The sequence below is a fragment of the Zonotrichia leucophrys genome, chromosome 19, assembly GCF_028769735.1.
Source record: "Zonotrichia leucophrys gambelii isolate GWCS_2022_RI chromosome 19, RI_Zleu_2.0, whole genome shotgun sequence".
Classification (NCBI taxonomy): domain Eukaryota; kingdom Metazoa; phylum Chordata; class Aves; order Passeriformes; family Passerellidae; genus Zonotrichia; species Zonotrichia leucophrys.
In genome coordinates this window covers 9,363,580-9,387,524 of record NC_088188.1, presented here as the reverse complement: position 1 = coordinate 9,387,524, position 23,945 = coordinate 9,363,580, and the positions used below count along the sequence as shown (strand labels likewise).

Here is a 23,945-nt window from a genome sequence, read left to right as displayed (position 1 = left end):
GTCCTGTAGAATCCTGTAAAATCCTGTAGAATCCTGCAGAATCGTGCTGGATGCCGAGCAGGGCCGCGCAAGGTGCGGGGGAGCGTGCTCAGGCATTGTTTGGAAGGAAGAGTTTTGATGTAATTATACCCCTCAGCCATTGCCACACTTTCCTCCCTTTCATCTCCAGGCAGGTCCACACGTTCAGATGTGAAGCTGGAAATGAAACACATCTGGCCATCCCAAAATGACAACAGACTTTTATTTGCTATTTTTGGTATACAACAAAAGCTTTGTATCTCACTAATTGAACATATGGGCTCTCCCTTGCTTTTTCCCCCCTGCTAAACTCCACTTTTCCATGTGTCATCGTCCGAGTCCAACATTTGATCTGTCGAGTCCATCTCAGCCATGTGTTTGTTGTAATCTGCTACACATGTAGCCTTGTTTTTGTGTGCATCCTGACCTCCAGTGAGAGCTGCAGTTGTTTCCATCATGGATAGTGTTGAGGAGTTACACATCCTTTTTATCAGGGTTTTTGGCCACCGGCAGCTCCTCGTGGGGCTCCTGCCAAGGCTCTGAAAGCTCAGGGTTTGGGGCAGCCATATCTGTTTGTCTTGTCATAGCAGATGCTGGCTTTCTTCAGTGTAACAGAAGTAGAAGGGGAAAATTCCCAAAATAGAAAATAGCCCTGTCAGTAAAAGCCAGGGAAGATGAGGGTCAGCTTAATCTTGGTAGAGCTGGAGCTTAAGGCAGGGATGGAGAGATGACCACTGGACAGAAGGCAGGGAGCTCTTTGGGGTCAGAACAATCTGTGGGATAAAGAGAGGAAAATGCCTCTTCTGAGCCCTTCAAAGCAGGCAGTGTCATAAAAACCCACTGGAGGTTCGTGAGACTCGACTCATTACGGGTCCAGGACCTCTTGATTACTGTGAAAGATTCGTCATCAGAATTGTTTTCTGTGCCTGTGGGGGATCCACTTAGTTACTTCCAACTACAGCTCTAAATTGTTCCCATGCTGCATCGTGCTTTGATTAGCTGAAATTTTGCTGTAACTGTTTGAGGCTCTCACCATGACCAAAAAATACCAGGTGACAGTGATCAAACCAGAGGGTGTGGAGTGGGAACTCGTGGGGATTTAGGGTGGGGAGAAGGAGCTGCTGGGGCTTTGGGGTAGGATGGGGTTGGAGATAACCCCTGTACAGGTTCCTGAGCACTGAAGGACAAACCATCTGCAGCTTTCACCATGCTGTGTGTTGTTCCCCAGGAGAAATGGCAAATAAATGCCAAAGAGAATGCCATTTCACCAGGAGAAATGGCAAATAAATGCCAAAAACCAGGGTAACTGTGCATTAACTGCCCACACAAACATGCAGGCATAGCCCCAGCCCCTGAGTCCCCATCGTGTTCCAGCTGTGCTAATGGTCACCTTTCCTGCAGTCAATATTGGGCCAATTTCATCACTTTTGGCTCATGTTTATCAACACAGCACTTAAGCAATGGGGTTTGGTTGCAGGGAGGGAATGAGTCCATCTCTGTCTCGCCCTGAGGTGAGGGATGAGGAGCCATGCGTGGGGTGTCCTGGCTTGGAGGCTCCTCACTCTGTGTTGCAACCAAAATCAAATATTTGTGCTTGAAGACAGAGCTGAGGCGATTTCCACCAGGAATATGCCATCTCTCACCACTTGAATAATATTATGCATTCATTGTGCTATTATTCTGTCCAGTTCTTGACATAAACTGCTGAGCAATTTTGTCTTGAGCTCCCTTTTCAGCCAAGAATATAAGCTTAAAAATTTTGAGGTTGCACTCGAGGACTTCCCAATCAACTGAGGAATGAACTCTGCAGCAGAAGTTGTATTTAGCAAAATGGACTTACAATTATTATTCATAAATGCACATGTTATGGCTGCAGTTGTTTCACTTCTTTCTTTTACAGCCCTATAAATTGTATACAGAACATAAAGGCTTTACTTCTTAAATAAATGTTTTGCAGCCGCCATAAATTATCTTTCTTGCATTCATAATGAAAAAAGAAAATCACTGTTTGATGTTTTATATCCTCTTCACTAAAATGTAAAATATGGTAGTTGGAGCCAGATTTTATCTCATTTGAAAATAAAAGAAGGTTCATTTCCTACTAATTTTTTTCAGTCTTAGGTTTGGAGTTCCCATGAAGTGTTGCCCAATCTGCAAAGCAGCGTTACAATAAACTCTGCTTCAGCTGAGCCTTTGGGTCTGAGTTGTACCAGCACTAATAATCACCATTGTGAATGAGTTACGAGCATAACCTGAGTCCCTTTTATCATTTTTTTTAATGCCTGATGTTGTTATATTTCATCTTTCTGCCCCCCCGATCACTGGCTGAATTCAGATTGTTGAACTTCTCCCTCAAGGACCCTGCCCCAGCCTGGCTGTCCTGGAAGCAGGCCTTGCTAAACTCCCAGCTCACTGGTTTGCAAAGCAAACTTCAGCCTTGTACTATTTACCTTGGCAAGTGCCCGACCAGATTGATGATCTGTAAAGTGGATTTGTTATTTGGCTGTTTGCTTTGGCAGCTCTTGAAAGAGTTTGCTGATTACAGCCCCAGATGTCATTGCATACATTACTGCTCACTATAAGTTTCTTCTAAAGTTTTAATTTCAGCCACAAATACTATTAAGCTTTTTGCACCTTTGTGTATTTAGCCCATGGATATTAAATATCAAGAGCAGGCAGCCTTGATTTCCTTAATTTTTCCTCTTATTATCTTTGTTGGCCCCTTCCAGGCATCTCTGTAGTGCAGGACGGGGGATGCTGCTTTGCCCTGGGTCAGTGCTGTGCCCAGGCAGTTAAGTTGGTCACATGCAGTTTCCTAACTGTAGATAAGATGGGAAATTGCCACAGCACTTGTATAAATTATCAGCTTTAACAGGACCAAGCACTCGGGTCAGGAGAGCAGAGATCAGGAGCGATGGTCACTGCAAGGCCCTGTGCCCCGTTTGTGTCAGGGCAGGCACTAAAGGAACGTGCCTTCCCTGGGTCATTTCCATCCCCTCTAACTATTATCTTGACTTTTAAAGGCTCTCAAACCTGATAAGCAATTTGGCAGATCAATAGGCTCAGAATCAATTTGTTTCTGACATGGGGTAATCCTGAGTTTGGCTCTGCTGCCAGCAGAGCTCTGCTCCCAGCCCTGTGCATGCAACCATCAGGATTAGGGTTGAGAAATATTGTGATATTACATTTTCCTGCTGCCTCAAAGTGCATCTGCCTTCCTAAAGTCCAGTAAGAGGCACATGAAAAGCTCAGCTGGGTGTTTGCTGCTCCCCTACCTCAAATTCTGCAAAAGCCTGGCACAGCCCAGCTTGGGCAGACACTGCTGTCCTGCCTTTGAGCATTAAACCATCCTTTGTGGCCAGGAGCTTTGCTTTTTTCCAGTGGGGGCACTTTCAGCTTTGAAATATTTAAGTTGAAGAAGTTAATTCACTTTAAGTAAGTTTACTTTGCAAGGGGAGGATATCATTGTAGTATTTTTGGCCACTGCTTGAAAATTCCTCTAACCCTTTACTATAATAAGCAAATTGAGCAGATTAAAGACACATTATGCTGCCAAATGGTTTTTCTACACAGGGTGACATATATTTTTTCTGTGGAAAAGGTTGTGGGGGTTTTTGTGAGCTGCTATGCTTTTTTTAGCACTTCCTGTTTTATTGTGTTTGAAGTGTCTTTGTGGTGACCTGTTGGGTAAGATTCTTCCATATGGAAGTGTTTCTTCAACTTTTAATCATTTTGTTTAAAAAAAAAAAAAAGGTTTTAAATCCGATTTGCAGATGTCTCTGGTTTTGTTGGCAGAGAGCTTGTCCAACTCACTACAGTGTTGTAGAAATGATGAATTGTTCATCCACAATGTGATGGTGACATCCACGGAGTTGCACTCTCAGAATACCTTCTTTCAAATCTATTTAAAATATCTGTAGAAAAGGTTTTGTTTGGGTTTTGATGTATTTTTTGATGTATTTTTCTCTTTGAAACCCTGCCTTCTCTGAATGCCTTGGCAAAACTCCTGTTGGTTTTGGTGGAACTGGGATTTCAGCAGTAGACCCCTGACTTGGTTGCAAGCATCTCTGAAGTAATATCAGGATAACAAGCAAACCTGTGTCTATTCCTGGAGAAAATCAAGCTGGGGTTTTATGGAGGGTCAAAAAAAAGTTACAAGTTTATTTTTAAGTCTACAAGACAAAGTCATTAAAGCACAGCAGAATGCAGATTCCCTGAGCCCTTACTGGGCTGGCCAGGTCATAACTGAGAGCAGAGTTTGGACCAGTGGAGCTGTGCTGGAGCTGCCTCCTGTTTCCCATTAGTTCTGATGCTAACATCTGAATTTCAGATTGTTTAGGTCGAGCTGCTCAGTCAGCACATCCAGCAGGCACCTCAGGACCCCTCTGGAGCTCTGGGCACAGGGAGTTACCCAGGCAGCCAGGGATGTCCAGCAGGCACCTCCAGACCTCCCCTCTGCATCATCCCCTCGCTGTTTCAGCCCTAGGAAAAGTGCCTTTGACAGTGTTCTTGAGCCCACATGTGAATACCACATGTTGAGGTCTCATGTCTGCAGTTTCACTCCTAATTAAGTGTAGATGTAAGTACTGGGTATCATTTAAGGTCTTTGGCTCTCTGCAATTCACCACAAGCATCTAATTCCCGCTTCCTTTGTCTTGGACCTGTTATTTATAGGAGAAGGGTAGGTGGATTGGTGGTTACAAGTCTCTTGGATTATTATGTTTCTGTAGCTGTCATCCTGTCAAGGGTCCTGCAGAAATTTGCACTGTGGGCTCTTGGTAGTTTATTGGGAATAAAATCCCCTCCTGTGCCAGAGGCTGCCCTTAGGTCTCTGCACCACTTAAGTCTTGCTAAGCCCTGAAAATGAGTCTTAAATGTTATATTGGCCTTCTCAGCCCAGAGGTGAAGTGCATTCTGTGTGAGCAGTGAGATTTCCAGTTCAGCTCAAGGCTGTTTGTCTCTGCTGCTGTGAGAATTAGGATGGGGGCTCTGAACCTGCTGGAAGCTTTTGATGCTCATCCCTCAGAAGCCAGGGCCTCGCAGCTCTCTGACCTAACAACAGCACAGTCTGCAAAAAGGCAGCTTTTTGATGTAGATGGGCACTGTACTCATCTGGTTTGGATTTTCAAGGTGTTCCAGAGCCATATTGTTAACTACAGGGGGTCTGCTGTGAGCAGCAGCATGCACTGAGTTACCCCCGAGCCCTCAGAGCATTCCCACATATCTATTTTTGGAAAACTGAAGTCAGGTAGCTGCTGTCTATTAGACAGATGGGGAAATTAAGCCATGGGATGGACAAGTGATTTCCCTGGGCTGGGCAGAGAGGTATCAACAGGACTCAGACATAAAGCTGAGTCTTTTACTAAGTAAAATAACTAAAAAAGTTATTTTACTGTGGTGTCCACAGTATTCAGAGTGTATTGGAAACATTTCCAATAAGGAAATCCTTATTGCATCTCCCCAAAAATTATCATATTGGTGTAACATTCTCAGGTGATGCTCTCCCCTGTCCCACCTGATGAACTTTGGGCACACACTTGGTTTTGACTTTTGGAAAAGATGGAATTATGCCCATGAAGGTCATTATCATCTCCAGGCCTGGCAGGGGACAAGGTGCCTCCAGCTCAGTGGCAGCTCTGCAGTTTAAATATTTCACCAAAACACCTCCAAGGTCTCCCACTTCTTCAGTAGCTTCCTAACAGTGTCCAGCTAGATGAAAATTAGCCAGTGTCTTGGTTTGTGGAGCTGCAAAGGTCAAATGTCCTGGAGAAACAAGGTGCTAAGATGTTAATTCTCCCCTGGAATGGGAAGGCAGTTCTCTGCTCAATTGAGCAGAAAATGCAGGTGGGCTTAAACATCTCCATTTTTTTGCCTTCTGTTTTGAATGCAATTAAATAAAATCTGCTGTGATTACAGGGAGAATAACCAGCTTCCAGTGCAGTCCCAAATCTCATCCTAACACCAGTTACGAGGCAAACAGCTTGGGAAGGCTGCACATGTCCTGGGCTGGTCCCTGCCCCATCTGTCCCAGTGTGGGACACACAGGAAGCTCGCCCTGAACTTCTGTTCTCACACTTCTCCTCTTGGAATCTTGTTTTCCACTTTTTGGAGATTTGTGAAACATATGCCTTGGAGGCTTCCCAATTTTTTTTCACAGCGAGAAGAGAATTGCTGTGTGCGCTGTAAAAACTCTCACGAAAGAGCTCGCTCCTTTCTAAAGGACCTGCCTGGTGCAGCTCAGCAATTCCCATTTCTCATCACTTCACAGTGTATTTTATAGGGTATAAAAATGGTGTTATGATCCATGTTCCCAAACCTTGCCTCAGCTAGCAAGAACATCAATAAACATGGCTTGATAGACACCAGAGCTGCCCCGCTGTTCCCCCGGTGCTTTGAACGTGCCCTCACACACTTTTGGAATCTTTTCTCCATGTAGGAAACTCCTGGTGCCTCTGTTGAGTTTTTAATGTATCAAAGGTAATAATTGTGCTTAGCAAAAGTGACTTCTCCCAGGATACATTCCCAATCTGGTCGCTTAATGGGCTTAGAAATATTTCCTTTCCTTCATCATCATTTTTTTCTCATTCCTTGATTTAAATTAATCTGCAGATTGGGACGGTGGTGTTACCTAGATCTGGCAAAAGATTTTACTTCATTTCTCCCCCTTCCCTTTTCCTTCTCCCTCTATAAAGTTATTATTGTTATTTCTTCAGTTCACAGCTGGGATGATGGGTTTGCACAGCTCCACTCTCTGTTCCAGGAAATTCTGTCTTTGTTCCGAGGCTGCCAGCGCAGAGGCTCCTTTCACCTTGATCTTTCAGCACAGCACTAAAACATTTGGCAAAGTTTCTTGTCGTGTTTTTTGCTGCTGTCCAGGGCTTTTGAGAGATTCCCCTTGGACAACTTCCACCTCTGAGCTTGCCCACTGGAGGAAATGCTTCCCCTTGAATTTACACGGCCACATCATCACGAGTGCTGCATCCCTCTCATATCTTCATTAGCTCCCCTGCCTCCTTGGATTTGCTTCTCTCTGGTTTGGAATCAGTTTTTCCTGCTGAAGCTTTGAGCTGCTGGGAGGATGGTTGGAGCTGGAGCAGCACTGGATCCAATGGGATCTCAGATCCTCCCCAGAGGAGGTGGTTCTGCAGGCTGCACAATTCCCTCTGCAAAACATCAGTGGTTTCACTCATCATTTTAGTCTGGAAAAGGTATGGGATCAGCTTCTACCTGAATTATATCAGTCTCCCTAATAATCAGCTTTCTTTTCCACATTAAATTCCCCAGAAACTTGTGATTAGCCCCACTTCTGAGAGTTCACCACAGCTTAATTCTACTGTAAAACTGTCAGCAGTGATTTTCTTGTTTAAAGACAGATTTTGGTTCTTGTACAGAACTACTTCTTGCTAAATTCCTTTTCAACCAAACACTCTTGTCATTTCTCAGCCATTAAAGACAATAAACTCCATCTTTGGATTTTTACATGTTGAACTTAGTTTATAATGATGGATACTTGTTTATAACACACTGAAGATTTTTGTTAGCTTTCTGGCATAAAAATTGGAATCTTCTCTTTTGATTCGTGGTTATTAGTAGCAGGTTTATCCTTTCAAATATGTACAAGCCATGATTTAAGTGGAATATTTATTGTCCACAAGAATGGGAGGCTACAGCTCTCAGAATCCATCTTGCCTTTGCAAGCAGCATCTTTATAATCATCAAACTCTTCTCGTGGGTTGAAGATGATTTTGCAGCTGGATTTAGGTGTTGAAACCCAGAAAGTCACAGTCACAGTGCTGGTTTTTGATGCTTTGGTCCATGAGGAGAGACCTGGGGCTCCTCTGCCCTGTGTTTTAGGGCAGCTCCAGCTCCAGGTGTGGATGATCCCACATTTCCCTTCCTTAAATCCGTTGCTCTAAAGTGTTTTGAAGGTGCTGTAAAGTTGAATCAGGACCTCCTGGGGAAGTGGGAAGTGAGAAACACCCACTTGGACCTTCCTAGGACAGGGCCACAGTGCCATGAAAACTCAAATGGTTCTTCCTAGATCCAGGGAAATCTGTTGGGTCAGGCAGGGGTTTGGGGTGGCGTGGTTTGGACTTCCACTGAAATGTCTCCTTCTTCCCTCTGTCTGTACCCGGTGACTCCTGGTCCATCCCAAATGATATCAGAGGTTTTATTGCATCATAAATCAGAGCAAAGCACGTCCTTGCCATCAGTGCTCCAAAATGGAAGTGAAGGAAGGAAGAGAAGTTTAGTGAAGGAAAAAAAAAAATTGACCATAAAAATCTACTTCTTGTCTTTCCAACTTAGGGCACACTGTGATTCAACAATGTGAATTATCAGACTTCCCTTTTAACTGTGATTTATTTTGCATTATTTGGGTTGATGCACCCTCTTTCATCTTTTTTTTTTCTAGTTTTGTGGGAAGGAAAGTAAGAAAGAGTAAGGAAAATTTCCCTTTTAGTCCATCCCCATTAGGGTGGTGCCCTGCAGGCACACCCTTCCAGTCACCTTTAGTGATTTCGGTAGCAGGAGGTCAGTGCCATTGTCAAGTGCCAAAATGCTGTTGTCACTCAAGGCACTCAAAGACCTTGTGTGACTTTTTTTTCAGGAGTTCTTGCTGGCTCCTGAGAGCTTTGCTGAGAGCCACGAGCAGGGAGTGCAGAGAGTGCAGCCCTGGCTCCTCTCTGCACTTGGAGCTGCTGCAGCCACCGTGGAGCTGGGGAAGGCTGAGTCCCTCAGAGCTGAGTGTGTGCTGAGGATGAGAGGGAGATGAGTTCAGTGACCAAAAGCCTCAGGCTGGGATGTGCCAGCTGTGATCATCTTTTCACTCCATCATCTCACCTTGCCACGTCGCTCTGCCTTATCCAGCCAGCAGATGCCTGATGGATAACACAAGTGACAAGGGCAAAACCTCCTCCATGCATGCAGAGGAGAACTTCAGGGGCTGCTGGCTGCTGCCCAGCCGGGTCCTGCCTGGCTGCAGTGAAATCCCTGCCTTGCATGGGCTTTGGGAGGAGATCAGGCCTTGGTGCTGTGAGTTCTCTGGCCACGCTCCAGCAGCACACTTAAGCACACACTTAACTTTCAGCATATATACTCCCATTGAAGTCACTGGGGCTGTTTGCATGCTTAAAAGTAAGTGTATGCTTAAGCTGGCTCAGGACCAGAGGTTTCAGTGCTTTGTAGGTCCAGTCCTTGCTGGAGCTCAGATAATTTGCTCGTGCAACTTGGCACAGGCTTTTAATGAATTCAGAACCAGGCCAAAAAAATTTATCTTCCCTGCCTTGGAAGGATTACAAGGAAACAAGTTTAAGGTTTTGTTGAGTTTTTATTACTTTCTAAACATAAAATTTCATGTTCCTCTGTAGTCCTTAAAGAAACACATTTTTCTGGTGTTCTTGGGGGGATCTAGAGACTTGGAGTGAGCAATTTCCAAAAAGCTCAGAGGTGATGGAGGAGTAACTGGGATGTGCTGCCTGGCCAGGGCAGGAGTGGCTCTGGAGGTCCCATCTGTGTTTTCACACCTTGTATGAAGATGTGGCATTGCACTGGGTTGTGTTCGCCTTTGTGTGTTACTTAAACCTTGATGTTCCAACTCTTCCCTGGTGTAAAAAACAAAATTCTCTCTATCAGCCCTGAAAACTCATTTTGCCTCAGCGCTTTAGGTGTATTTTGTAACCTCTTCTCCATCCCCTGATCTTGGTCATTCAGTTACGAAGTTGCTGAGTTTCCAAACCAATTCCTGAAGTTAATGGTGCTGTATCCTGCTCAGCTGCCCCAAACACAAACATTTCCATCACTCTGGTTTAACACCTGAATCCATCTCGGGCCAGGTTTGTAATGAATATGTTAAAATACTTGAGGGGAAGCTGTGATTCCAGCAGGCTCTGCTCATCCTGTTGGATATAACCCTAATAAATTGTATGGTAATTCAGATTTGCTCCAGAAGTGGCAGAAGGTTCATCATTAGGAAGAAGCTCTTTCCTATGAGGATGGGAAGCCTCAGGATGCCCAGAGAAGATGTGGCTGTCCCTGGATCCCTGGAAGTGTCCAGGGCCAGCTTGGACAGAGCTTGGAGCACCCTGGGATAATGCAAGGTGTCCCTGACAATGACAGGATGGAACAGGATGGTCTGGGAGGTCCCTTCCAACCCAAACCATTCTGGAATTCTGTACCCTGTGCTGCAGGAGCTGGGCACTGCCACCCCTGCGCTGCAAGAGTCACCCTGTGGCCAATTCCCAAACACCCAGAGGGTGCCTGGTGTTTGTAAGTGAGATTCCTTTATCCATGTCCAGGCAGTGATTAGACAGTAGCTTGGAACCAGCGTGCACATTATCTCACAGTGAGGTAAGACAAATAAATTACAGCTTGGAAGCCCCGAGTGGGATCACTGATCCACCTTAGGAAAATATTTTGGTTTCTGTTTATAAGTCAGCTGGGTTGTGAAATGTTTCATCTGGGAAAGGTGATATGAGACCAGAGAAATATTTGCTCTTATAATGCAGAAAATATTCCAGTTTCTCTCCTAACGGGTTGTGAGTGATATAAACCAAATTTCTGCTTTCCAGAGCTCAGTGCTCAGCTGCTTCCCCACAAATGCTCTGCTCTGAGCTCTCCTGTCCTGGCTGACAAGAAACTGCCCATTATCCCCCCTTGTTTGTGAACATCTCTCAGGCTGCAAATTGCTTATATTATAAAGGAGAAATGACCCAAAGCCCCGCAGAGCTCTGTGTCCCCCCAGCCTGGTGGGGCTGTGGGGAGGATGCTGAGGATCCTGGGGCAGGGTTTGGGCACAGAACCACCCAGCCCTGCTGTGCAGCTCCATCCAGCTGGGATGGGCATGGGGAAGCCTTCACCCCTCCTTTGCAGCAGGTTTCAAACAGGTCTCCCCAACATTCAGCTCAGATAAACTCTCCCCATGATGAACTTGGCCTTCCCACACTCTCTGTTGCTATTACACAAGGAGGAGTCTCCTGTTACAATTTCAGTGATGTATTAGTACATAGCACAGCTCCAATGTTTTTTCAACACTAAGAGTTCTTTTTTAATTCAAATGAAACAATCAGAATTAAATTCCTTGGCTCACACAGCCACCACTAAGGCTCAAGCAAGATGACAAATCCACGCTTGTGTCTCAAAGTGTAACATAAGATCTCCGTTATCCCAAAAACCCCAATGAGTTGTCAGATCTTTCCTTCCTTGTGGGTAAATATGAACCTTTTCTAATCCATTGTGTGTCCTTTGTACATGTGTATATGGCTATGCATTTGCACATGCCACCAGATTGATAATAAGCAAGATAAATCTGTTTTCTTAAGGGAAGTAATGCATTATTGCAGCCCCTGCAGTGGAGTTGGCATATTCCTATCTCATTAGGACAGGGTATGGCTGCAAAACTCTTCCCAAGAGTTCAGAAATGACTTGGCATGTAAAGGAATAAGGATCATTATGTGGTGTCACAGAAATACCAGATGTATCCTTCCTGCATCTCACACAGCGTTTTCCCCACCGAAGCCAGCACAAAAGGCTTCAGCATCCTCAAATCGCTGCTTTTATTCAGAGGAGAAGTCAAACAAAATAAAGGCTTGTCTAAAAAAGCCTCCGCTGAGATTTAATGGAATTCATTCTGTGTTTAAATTTCCTAGGCATTGTTGAAAATCTCAATAATCATCTTATTGTAAGCTTAGCTAAGTCGTAGATCTTCGGAGAGTGGGAAAATTTACTAGGGGGGAAAAAAAAGTTACTGGATTTTCTAATTTTAACCAGGACTGAGAATTATAAGTATGTGAATACCACAAGAAAACATTTCCAACCTTGCAAAAACTTAAAAAGTGCTGAAGATCTTTAGTGAATCCTTTTTTAATGAAATTTCCAAACCTGGAGGTTGAAAGAACATCAGGTGAAGTTTTTTTGCTGTGCAGATTCATACCTGGTAACTCAGGCTTGTGCAGAACCCTGGGTTCTTCAGGACACTCTGCCTTATGCCAGGATTAAATATAAAGAAATGTTAATCTCTAAGGGGGCTTGGGGCTGGTTGTAGCATTCCTGATTTTTTCCAGGCATTCTGATCCTGTAGAGCATTAAAATATGCACAAATCTTGCTGTTTAAGGGGGAGGGGGAAAGTTTTTGCTTGGAAATTAATTTTATTACAAAGGGTGATTTTGTTTTCAAAATCATAATATCATCCAGTTATACTGGAGATTCCATCTCTTTTTGCTTTTAGGCAGCTCAATAAAGAGCATCCAGTATTGGGAAAATGCTCTCAGCTGATTGTTCAGTGCACTGTGCTCCTCAGGCTGTGGGTGAGCTGCACCCACCTGTGCCCACGTGTCCCAGCCCTTGTGTTGTTCTGTAAGGCAAGATGACAAAGTTTTGTGCTTCTGGTACTGCAAAATACTGCAGGATTCTGAAAAATAGTGCCAAATTCTGGTGCCACCACACAAATTTCCCTATTGACACCAAGCGTGTGTTTTGTTGCGTTTTCTCTTTTGAAGCCCTGCTTTGGGTGGCTGTCACATCCTGCCTCCAGCTTTTAACCCATCCTGTGTCCTTGCACTCACCTCCATTCCCTGGGGAAGCCAGGAGCTCAGTAGGGGCTGGAGGAGCCCTTGGCAGTGCTGGGGGAGCTTTGGGGGCTCTGTTCTGCTTTGGGGGCTCTGTTGTGCTTTTGGGGTCACAGGGCTGTGGAGGCACCAGGGCCCCTCGTTTGGTGGCCAGGTGTGCTGGCAGCAGGAATCTGCACAGTTGGATGGCATCTGACAGGCACTGGGAGCATTCAAGGCAAAGGCAGAGTTTAATAAATACACTTAATCATTTATGTTTTGACCTTAGCCCAGACTCGCAGTCAGACACAGAGAGCTGGAAACGCACTTTGTCAAGGCTGCTCTGGCAAAGCAGGGCAGCCCCGCTCTGAGGAAAGGCAGATCCTTCAGAAAGGAGAGTAAAAGGTCAGCACTAATCCAAAAGGACAAGCAGTGTATGTCTGTGTGTATATTGGGTTTCACATATGAAATCCAGTCATGATAAATCTGATGGCTTTAGAAACATCTACTTTGATTAATGAAAACATAGTTCCCATAGACCGTGGGTTTCATACTTCAAAGTTCCCCTGGATTTAGAACCTTAGGTTTTGCTTATTCATATAACATGCAGGAAACTATTTTTAAATGAATAAGGGAGTATAAAAAAAATTTTTAAAAGGCAAATGTTTCAACATCGGTGGTACAGATAGGCTGGATAATAAGGAGCAAAATTAACAAACAACAGACATTTTATTATGCATTTTACAATAATGTTTACATTCTTTTCTCTGTATTTGTTTTTCCTTGAAAAGATTTATGTATTTATAAAAATATCTCGCTGCTCCAGCTTTGAAAATTGCAGCCTTGCTCGCATTTGAAAGCCTTCAAGGACGGCTGTGATGGCTGAGCATCCCAAATCTCCTGAGCCCCTGGTTAACCCCTTGTGCAGGAGCACTGGGGTATTGGGAGTTTGTTGGGATGTGGGGAGGAGGAGGAGGGTGGGATGGTCCCTAAGGACCTGCACCATGATCCTGGACATGGCAAACACTCCCTGGGCCGCTGTGCTGAGTTTGTGGCACCTCCTCCCTGAGCATCCATCCCTGGAGCTGCTGGGCCCAACCTCCTCTAGAAATCCTGACAGAGGGACAAACAGCAATTCTGTTTACAAGTCTGTGGTGCTGAGGAGGGATGAGCAACTTCTCAGCCTGACTTAGCCAAGAGTTCAAAGGCATTCAGCATTTGGAAGTGTTGGTTGCTGTGGGACTGGGTACCCCGGCTGAAGGCTCCATTAATTAAATGCACTCACAGGATACAGAGCTGGTGAGTAATGTCCTGTTTATAGCAGAACTGTGAGCAGTTCTGGAAAAAAAGCAACCCTGTGGGAGGGAGGATGACAGGGAGCAGAGTCACTCCAAAGGCTGTGGCTCCTGCCGTGGTTTCCAGAGGCAATAATTAACACTCACACCTCGTGTACCAGTGTTTGTCCCTTGGTAGCTGGTGTGCTGTGGGACACAGGGGTGGCAGCGTGTGAGCCATGCACAGGAGGAGCAGCAGCACGTGCCATGAGCCCAGAGCCACCAGATCCAGGGCAGCTCAGGGGGATGTTGCTTCTCCACATTCAAATATTTGCTTGGATTCCCCTTCAAGTGCTCCGAGCGGCCGCTTTGTGGCATTCCTGCTGGAATCACAAAGTTATGGCACGGAAGGGAATTGGCAGGGCCTGTAGGAAAGTTCAACCTTTCATGTTCAAAGGAGGTATGTGCAGTTTGAGTCACTGCTTTGGGCCAGGAGTTTCCATGTGCTGGCTCCTCACACACCCAGGGGTTCCTGCTCCTGGCCGGGGTCACCAAGAGCCCCTCCAGAATCCTCTCCTGCTTCTGGAAATGCCAGGAGAAGCAGGAGAGGGGATGGGAAACCCTTCTGTCCCTCTTGGTGGCTCCTCAGGGTCTGCCATCACCAGGGTCAAGGCATGCCATTGATCAGGGTGCATCTTTTATCAATTAAAACTGGCAGGTTCTTTCCCCTCCTCTTCGCTCTGGTGTTTTTGCTCACACGTATGTTGCAATATGCAAGGTGAGGCTCAAAACTGTCAAGCTCTTTAATAGAACCATTACTATATTTTTGGAGAACGTTCTCTTTTTTGATTTACTGTTCCTTAGAAGACAGGAAATGGAGCTACTTGATTTCATATTTTAAACAAAGCCGTCCAGAGGTTTAATGAAAAAAATTTCCCCTGGCTTTTGAATTAAAGAGCTATGGTGAAAGATTTAGCTTAGCTATTTTGACTTAGAAAAATAACACACTAAAAGCATTAAAACATTTTGTAAAAATACTTTTTACTACTAGAGAGAAGTTTCTCTGGTTTTCTCAGCTTTGAAATGAAAGGGCATTTCCAAGCTTTAGGGTGGGTTTTCTTTTCCTTTCTTCAGTAAAATTTATTTTGCTTTTATATTAAAAGCCTTGAAACAATTGCAATGCTAGAGACAAATCCTGTGTGTCTAAGCGAGGTAATTTGGTGTGAGTAATGACAGAAGCCTTTGCCATTAATAAAATGTTGAGCAGAAAGATGGGAACCTGGTTCTGCTCCATCAGCAGTGGCAAGAGAAAAGGGTGGTGCTCCTTGAGAGGCAAATATCTGTGGAAAGAGAGAAGTGGGAGATTGATTTCAAGCAAAAATTAAAGTTTTATTAGGAAAATTCTGTGTATGAAGCAGAATTAGCTCAGAGCATTTGTGCTGGAATTGCAAAACTGAGCACTGTGGACCTGTATGGTCCTGCTTGTTCCATTTGGGTGATTTGGGGTTCTGGGATGATGCCTGGATATCATACACAGGAGGCTGGTGATCTTCATTCCCACCCAGTTTCATCTTCATTAAATAAAGCAGAAGTGAGTGTTCTGCAGGCTTGAAAGCACCATGCAATATGATGAAATATTGACGGAATTTTAAGTCAATAAGTTTTCTTTTTGGTGATTTAATGAGATTTCACCAGGATTTCACAAGTAATTGCCAGCCTCACATCATGCCTGCTTTGTTCACCCTTGAGCTGTTCCTAAATGAATTTCTCCTTTGAGGTGGGACCTGTTCCCCACCAAAGCTGTGTCCAGGCTGGGGCCAAAGGGAATTTGGGTTCCCACGTCAGGGGCTGGCATTGGTGGCTGTCAGGAGGGCTCAGGCTCTCAGCCTGCCTCCCCTCAGCCCTCGGTAATCCTGGGATCAGCAGGAGCTTTCTCAGCCCCGTGGGTTCCCTGGTTCTGCTCTGGTTTGGCCATTCTGAGGGCAGGACTCTCCAGCCTGGTTTGTTTGTAAACTCCTCGCTGGTCAGTGATGGGGAATCTGATAGCTTATCAAGTGAGATACTGGGATTGAAAAGGGGAGAGTGAGGCAGCCACAAGGAGAGATTGCAATATAATAAATAGCAGAGATAGGCTGAGTTGCTATCAGTGGAAGTTTAATGCCATTAGCCCCTGTGCCTTTGGGAATGATGTAGGCAGGGCAAAGCACCCAAAGGCTCCTGGCACCAAGCAGCCCATGGCCATGGCACACTCTCCAGAGTCACTCTGCAAGGTGTAAAAACACCCAGAACTTCATTCTGCCTTGAAAAAAATATTGAATTCTTTTACTGTGCTACATATGCCGTCTGTTGATGCACTGACAAGTGGAATAGGAAGGTCCATGACAATAAATCTTGTTTTTCTTGAAACAGTTTTGTTTTACATCAGAGAGGGACAGAGCCAGGGATTTACAGGAGGAAGGAACCTGCCTGCCCGAGCAAGGTCCCCTTTTCCACCCCCACATCCTGAATAATCTCAGTCACACTCTGCATGTTCAGCTTTACCTGGAACCCCTTTTATCAATGTCTGTATTGAATTTAGGGGGGATTTGTGGGTTCCACTGCAGCACAGAGCAGATGATGGAGCAAGAACCTCCTCTGCCTGATTCAGGCAGTGATCACCCATTGAATTTAGGGGGGATTTGGGGGTTCCACTGCAGCACAGAGCAGATGATGGAGCAAGAACCTCCTCTGCCTGATTCAGTGATCACCCACAGGCCGCAGTGGTGGCTGCTGAATCCCAGCTGGATGCCTGGATATCAGTGCTCTTGCCAGATGTGCACTGCTACCATGGAGAAGGAGTGAAAAGGGAGGAAAGATAAAACTACAGCTTCCCCAGCCCTGCATTTTTTTTAACAAGCAAACTTTCAGTGCAGTTAATCCCTCTAACCTGCATTTGCATTAACACTTGCAGCCTCACACGTTGCTGCTAAGAAGTTTTGGCAGCTCCTGGCCCTGATTGCAGGGGTAACACTGCACTTGTCTCCTCTGCTCTCACTCAAGGATCTCAGGAGCCAGAGCCCAGCACTCCATGAAGTTTCTCCCTGTACACACAAGCAGGCATCTTGGCAGAGCTTCAAAAGCCATTTGCCTTATTATTCATATGTCTGCTTATAGGAGCAGAAATGCTCCCATTTCTCACTTTTGGAATAAGGGCTGACACCAGGAAAGAGGAGATTTCTCATCTCTGGCACGGCCCTGCAAACCTGTGGGAGCTCATCGTGTCCCTGCTGCTTCCCTGGGGTTTGGGAAGCAGGTTTAAAAGTCCTGATCACTCTCAGGGTACATGAACAGCTCTGTCAAAAGCACCTGAAATCTGTGGGGTCTTGAAGAAGGGGTCTCAGGGCTGCGTGGAACTGTAGAAGGATGACTTGGGGAAAAAAAGCTTTAAAAAAACCCCAAATTTTGCCTTTCCTCCTGCCTTTAGGAGAGCTGACATCATGAAAATGCTGTAGAGATTTAAACATCGTCGCAACTACTTCGCCTCCTCCCTGCATTTTCTCAAACAAGCTTCAAGAACCCTCACTTTAAAACAAATTAATAGACTGGAGAAACTTTATAAATCCAAAGAGCCATTAAAAATTGAAATATTTGGTCATTCCTTGTCTGGGTTGAAACTGGGACTCATCCAGAGTTCAAGTGTGTGCATCACAGAGAGCCACGGTCGCGTTGTGTCAAGGTACCTCTCATGTTGATGGTTTTCTAGTGCCAGGAATCCATTCCCCCATTTTGCAGAGGTCCATCTCAGTGTTTTCTACAGATCCCTCTCAGTTATTGATGGTTTTCTAGTGCCATGAATCTGCTCCCCCATTTTCTAGAGGTCCCTCTCAGTGTTTATGGCTTTCTAGTGTCAGGAATCCGCTCCCCCATTTTGCAAAGATCCATCTCAGTGTTTTCTAGAGGTCCCTCTCAGTGTTGATGGTTTTGATGGTTTTCTAGAGCCAGGAATCCACTCCCTGTTCTGCATAGATCCATCTCAGTTGATGGTTTTGGTTTTCTAGTGCCAGGAATCCACTCCCCATTTTCTAGAGGTCCCTCTCATTGTTGATGGTTTTGATGGTTTTCTAGTGCCAGGAATCCACTCCCCCATTTTCTAGAGAACCCTCTCAGTGTTGGTTTTGGTTTTCTAGTGCCAGGAATCCACTCCCCCATTTTGCAGAGGTCCATCTCAGTGTTGATGGTTTTTTAGAGCCAGGAATCCACTCCCCTGTTCTGCATGGATCCATCTCAGTTGATGGTTTTGGTTTTCTTATGCCAGGAGTCCACTCCCCCATTTTGCAGAGGTCCATCTCGGTGTTGATGGTTTTGGTTTTCTAGTGCCAGGAATCCACTCCCCCAGTTTCTAGAGGTCTCTCTCAGTGTTGATGGTTTTCTTATGCCAGGAGTCCACTCCCCCATTTTGCAGAGGTCCATCTCGGTGTTGATGGTTTTGGTTTTCTTATGCCAGGAGTCCACTCCCCCATTTTGCAGAGGTCCATCTCAGTGTTTTCTAGAGGTCCCTCTGAGTGCTGATGGTTTTCTGGTACCAGGAATCCACTGCCCATTTTCTAGAGGTCCCTCTCAGTGCTGATGGTTCTCTAGTGCCAGGAATCCACTCTGCAGCCAGGCCAGCAGATAAATCAGCGCCGATGAAATTCAGGAGCCAGGAGTCACCAGTGCAGCCCATATAAATCCCTGAATGCCAGCCCTGGCGCTGCAGCCCGTGCCATTAGAGCTGGGAATTATCAGCCCCTCTTTGCTGATGGATGGATTCGCCGGCTGCCCGAGTGTTTACCATCGTTATCAGCCCGTGCTCGGGGCGTTATCAGAGGAAGGGCCGCCTGCCGCGGGGCTTGGTCTCTCACCCTTTCTATTACCACCTGTCAGAGGCAGGGGGTGTGCTGTGAGGCTGTACAGTCACAGACTACAAGTGTAGATAGTTTCTGACGGCTGATCAAAGGGGAAAACCAAAGGGCTGATAACAAGGACGTGTTTCATGTACTTTTAACTCTGAGAAACATTGGCATTTGCATTTTTTCCCCTCGCTAGGCTGGCAGAAACCAGGCACAATAAACGCTGCATATTCAGTTACCTAATAGTGGAGTAAATGGTATGTGCTTGAAGGAACAAAGCATAACTGTAATCTTGTTCCAAGTGGGAATGATTTAAGTAAGCCTTCGCAGAAGACTTGCTGTATAATAAAGGAGAATAATTTTAATTTGTACTTTGAAGTGATCCTGAATTCAGAATCTAATCTTTGCATTCGGCAGAACATCATACCCTGCTGTGAATGAGGTAATAACTGCAAGTCAGAGAATTATTTGAAGGATCTTTTGTAGGTACGTGCACTCCCTCACAAGAGCCAGAGTCTTCAGTAGGGGCTGCTGGTGAAAAAGCCTCTGTTAGAGCACGTTTGAGCTAAAACTTCCCAGTGCAGGAGCAAAGAAAACCCACAGATATCCCAGACTGAGGGAATTGATCCATTTGTTCCTTCACCAGACACAAGACAGCTCTGCCTCTTTGTTTCAGAGCAAGAACGGGAATTTAGGTAAATTTTTTCCCATTAGCAAAGACAAAATTACTCTTTCCATTGTCCAAGATGAGGAGGGGGAAGAAGCATCTCTGCAGCATCCCAGTGGAAGACTGATCAAAAATAATTCCTAATTGTCTAACATAAAATACCTGCATGCCATTTACATTTGTGTTATTGTGCTGCTTTCCTGACTCTCACCAGTCTGTATTTTAATTCCAGAATGTATTAATTATGTATTTTAATACCAGTCCATATTTTAATTTCACCTTTTTGATTACAGCTTCTTGGTCAAAGTTGGCTCATACTTAGGGTTCTGCTGTGCTGTGCTGTAACGCCAGCCTTTAACTCATGTGCTAAAATCAGCTTTTCAGGCACCCAAAACACAGCACACACAGGAGGAGGTTGGTGCCAGGGTGTCTGTTACAGATGGATAATGAGATAATTGACTCTCACAATTAACGGATAGCTATTGGGTGAATATTAAGAAAAGTTTTAGTGATGTATAGTTATGTTATTGTAGTTTAGATGCCCTCTGTTCTCCCCATGGTTCCTTTTCCTCCTGTATTGTTGCCATCAGACAGCCTGGGCTGTCTAGAACAGGTACAAAGAAGCTGCACAGGTGTCCCTTACCTGGGGCAGTGTCACTCTTGCACTGAGGTTGGGGCAGGAGCAGGTGAGAGGCAGGATGGTGGCAAAGGCAAAGGCTTTATTCAAAAGAACCACGTGGTTTTTATAGAATGGTACCATAGATTCTGTTCTATTGGCTAACTAACAGAAACATCTTTCTCAGACACTGTCCTTGAGAGGAGCAGAAAAATAAAGTAGAAAAACACTACCTGCAAATTGTTTATAGTCAACAGGTTATCACATCTTTCCAGCTCCCTAAAACTTCTCACAAGCCGCTGTGAGAAACCCCTGTCATTTGTCTCTCTGTCCCACAGGGCAGGTGGGAATGGAAAAGCTTGGGGGGGCTTAGGGGGTGAGGCAGGCAACACCTGACCTCCAATCCAGTTATAAGAAAGCACCGATAAATGGCAAAGAAGAGCTGTGACAGACTTTGGGAGGGGCCAGGGCTGGCTGATCAAACCCCAGGGGTGTAAAAGATTGAGCATCCATTTTGAAGACGAACTGGCAGCGTGGTATCCATGAGGGGCGGTTCCCAGCGCTGCGAACTTTTCCTTCGTTGTATTTTTTGTTCAGGTTTTGACATTTTCAAGGTGAGCGGTCGTGTCCCTCACGTGTCCCCTGTGTGTGTGTGTGTGTGTGTCACAGGTGCCTTCGACCGGAGCGTGACGCTGCTGGAGGTGTGTGGGAGCTGGCCCGAGAGCTTCGGTCTGCGCCACATGGCCTCCATGGAGCCCAGCGAGGAGGGGCTGCGCGAGCGCCTGGCCGACGCCATGTGCGAGTCCCCCAGCAGGGACATGGTGGGATCAGGAACAGGTACAAAGAAGAGGTGTGATCAGAGATCACGTACATCTCACCCAATGGTGATTTTGATTTAATTTTTTTTTTTTTTTTAAGTTTCGCTTTTTTTTCTCTGTATGCTCCTCTCTCTCTCTCTCTCTCTCTTTCTCTATTTCTCTCTCTCTCTCTCTCTTTGTGGGGATCTCAGAAATCATTTCTAAAAGGAACTTAGTGGTAGATCACATAAACACAATCTGAGATATTGGCACATGAGGCTTCCTTATCATATAGCCAGGATAAGGGCTCTCCTGCATCCCCTCCAGTGCAGATTGCTGCTCCAAACAATGCCATCATCACACATATCCTCATTTTGTGTCCTCAATAGAGCCACTGGGAAGCGCTGGTTCTGTAATCCAAATTAATCCATCTTCATCAGTGTCCATTATATTGATAAATTGTATCATCTGTTTAAGTAAATGGAATGGCACGTCAGAGATTAGGCTGTCAGGAGGGGCCCCGTGGTAGGAGATGCTCAGGAATTAAAGCACAGTTACTGTGGGTTTATTGTCTCCATCAATTTCTACTTGTTCCAAAAAACACCTCCAGTAAAAACACCTCAGAGTGATGCTGGCCCCTAACATCAGCTGCCAACTCACTTGTCACTCTGCTGGCAGCTTCCCTGGGAAGGCAAAAGAGGAGAAACCAGCATCAAGGTGTGGGAATGCCCACCTATGGATCTTTCAGGAAGAGCAGGATCTGTCTCTTCCTTTTGCTCTTGCCCTCATGTATCGCTGAGGGTCTTGTGCTGCTCTGAGCTCTCCCTGCTCCTCGAGCTCCATCAGGGCTCATCCTGACTTGGCTCTCTGTGGAGCAGGTACCAAACTGCAGCAGCTTCCCACAGCCTGGAGGAGGAGGATGTGAGGAGCAGGATTTTAGCCCTTGTCTGTAGGTCCAGGCAGCAGAAACCCCTCCATAACCCAGCTCGTCACCTGGCCAGCTGTCCTTCCTCTGCTTTCCATCTTGAGAGAGATGAAACCAAAGGATGAGTTAGATTTAGAATTAACTGAAAGGTTTGGTTGAGCACTAAGGGTGGGTCTGCTGCTGCTGTGGTGCAAATCCTCACCAGCTTTTTGCCACCAGTGCACTGAGGACAGAGATGCCTCACATTGCTGGTGTGGACTTCAATCAGCTCATATCTGTAAAGGGCTGGAAGGTGGAAGAAGCAGGCTATGAAAATAGAGAAAGGCACATATTTCATCACTCACTGACCCAGGCTGTGATCAGTGTGAACTTTGGGAGGGTATCCACTGCTGATAATGGGTCAGCACCCCTCAGGCTGTGTGTGGAAGGGGAAAGGTGAGGGGAATAGCTCCTCTGAAAGCTGAAGCCTTCCAGATGTGCCAGGTTAGGGTGACTGACTGCCCTGGAGACTTGACAATGTATTATATTGTAAAGCAAGAACTTAGTCAGAGACAGGGCTCTGTATTTTCCTTCCATTTTCACCAAACCCAGCTGATGGCAGCCAGTGCCAGCTGCTTTGGCATGAGGCTCTCAGTCCTGCAGGTGTAAAGACAGAAAGGAGCTGTTTATAGAGATGCCATCACTGAGTTAATATTCATCCAGAGAGATTTCTCCCAGCCCTTGCTCCAGCCCCATAAATCTCCCTAATGAGTGTAAGATAGATGCCATCTCAGAGCAGCGATTTTACGCAGCAATAATGAGTAACATGAGCACTGACCCAGCTCACCCCATCCCAGCACCCTCCTCTCCCTGTCATTAACACTCTGTGCTGCCCTGCCTGTCCTGGGACTCTCTCCACCACTAACACACTTTATTCTCAGGATTTGGGCATGTGGTGACTCAGAGCAGCAGAGAAAACCTGGTGATAAGAGGGTGAACTCCCGTGCCCTTTCCACTTCCATCCCCTAACAGCTCTTGAGCTGTTCCTCTTTAGCAGACAGACAGAAAAAGTTCCCTCCTGCTCAGATGTACCTGGAGAGCTGCACTCACTGAGGGACAGGGCTGGAGCTGGCTGCCAGCACCATTCCACCACCGGGCTCTCATCTGTCTGCTGCCTAATAAATGGGCAGAGATAAGCATGGAGCTGCATTACCCTCACTTCAAAAAAGAGGTGTCTTTGTTGGCTCATAACAAGTAGGAGAGTTTTCACTTCCCTCAAACCACTTATATCATAACCAAGCTTGGCTGAGCTGAATTATCTTTGAAAAAACTCAGTTTTCCTCCTTGGGTTCTCTGCTGCCCACTCACCTCAGTGAAATGACAGCAAAGAGTTCAGCAGAAAAGGACACTGGAGGTTTCTTTGTCAGTAGTTGATTTCTGTCTTTCTGCTTCTTTTAAAACCAGTGTTTATATTTCTGCATTGGACTCAAAATTGTGGAATTTATAATCCTTTTAATAACCCTAAAATAACTTAATTTATTCATGCCTTTATGTTTTGCATGATTTAACCCCTGATTGCGCTCTGTGCATTCTCTTCAGTCCTTAAATAGATTTTGCAGAGTTTTAACAAAACTTGCAAAATCTTACTCAAACTTCAGCACAAACTAATGAATATTTCTAGCTGGAAATGTGAAGATTTGTGCATGTGCAGTGCTGGGGTCCAATGTGTGGACACAAACTGGGCAGTAGGGTGGACAGTGAGACTTTGCAAAGTGCTCGACTGGTCCTGACATGCACTTAATGGCAGGAGATAAATAGATTCTTTTAATGCCTTAACTGTTAGGGCATAGCTGACACGTAGGTTTATATAGAAATCAGGGCTGATAGGCTGCAGGGGTGTGCAGGGAGTGTGTGCTCGTGGTGCACAGAGCACTCTGGGCAGCTGGCATTCCCACAATCTCTGTTTTGTACCTGCCCTGTTGCATTGCAGAGCAGGGGTGGCAGCACCAACCTGGCTCTGGCCACTGGCAGAGGCAGAAATACCCCAAAGTTGGTGACAGCACAAACATCCAGCTGGAGGATGCTGAAAACATCAGGAATAATCTGGCATTGCAGGAAGGGGGATTGGATGGGGCTGTTCCGCCTCTGACTCCGTGCCAAGGGCTGTCGGACGCAGGGTGGGAGAAGAACCAGGGCTGGAAACAGCCCCCAAAAACCTCCTTTCCTTGTGACCTAAATGATAACTGCAGTTGTCCAGC

The 23,945-nt window shown here is 45.7% G+C and overlaps 1 protein-coding gene across 9 annotated transcripts in view; it reads left to right on the top strand.

The window, feature by feature from the left end:
- BCAS3 (BCAS3 microtubule associated cell migration factor) overlaps window positions 1–23,945 on the top strand; it is a 303,942-nt gene that overhangs the window by 262,615 nt on the left and 17,382 nt on the right. For 5 of the 9 annotated variants that reach the window (XM_064729260.1, XM_064729257.1, XM_064729259.1 and 2 more), the window contains one exon: window positions 20,656–20,823. In XM_064729260.1, coding sequence (XP_064585330.1) covers window positions 20,656–20,823 — 168 coding nt within the window. Of the gene's footprint in view, window positions 1–20,655; window positions 20,871–23,945 lie in introns of all 9 variants that reach the window. The other 4 variants (XR_010442392.1, XM_064729252.1, XM_064729250.1 and 1 more) reach the window with 2 other exon arrangements.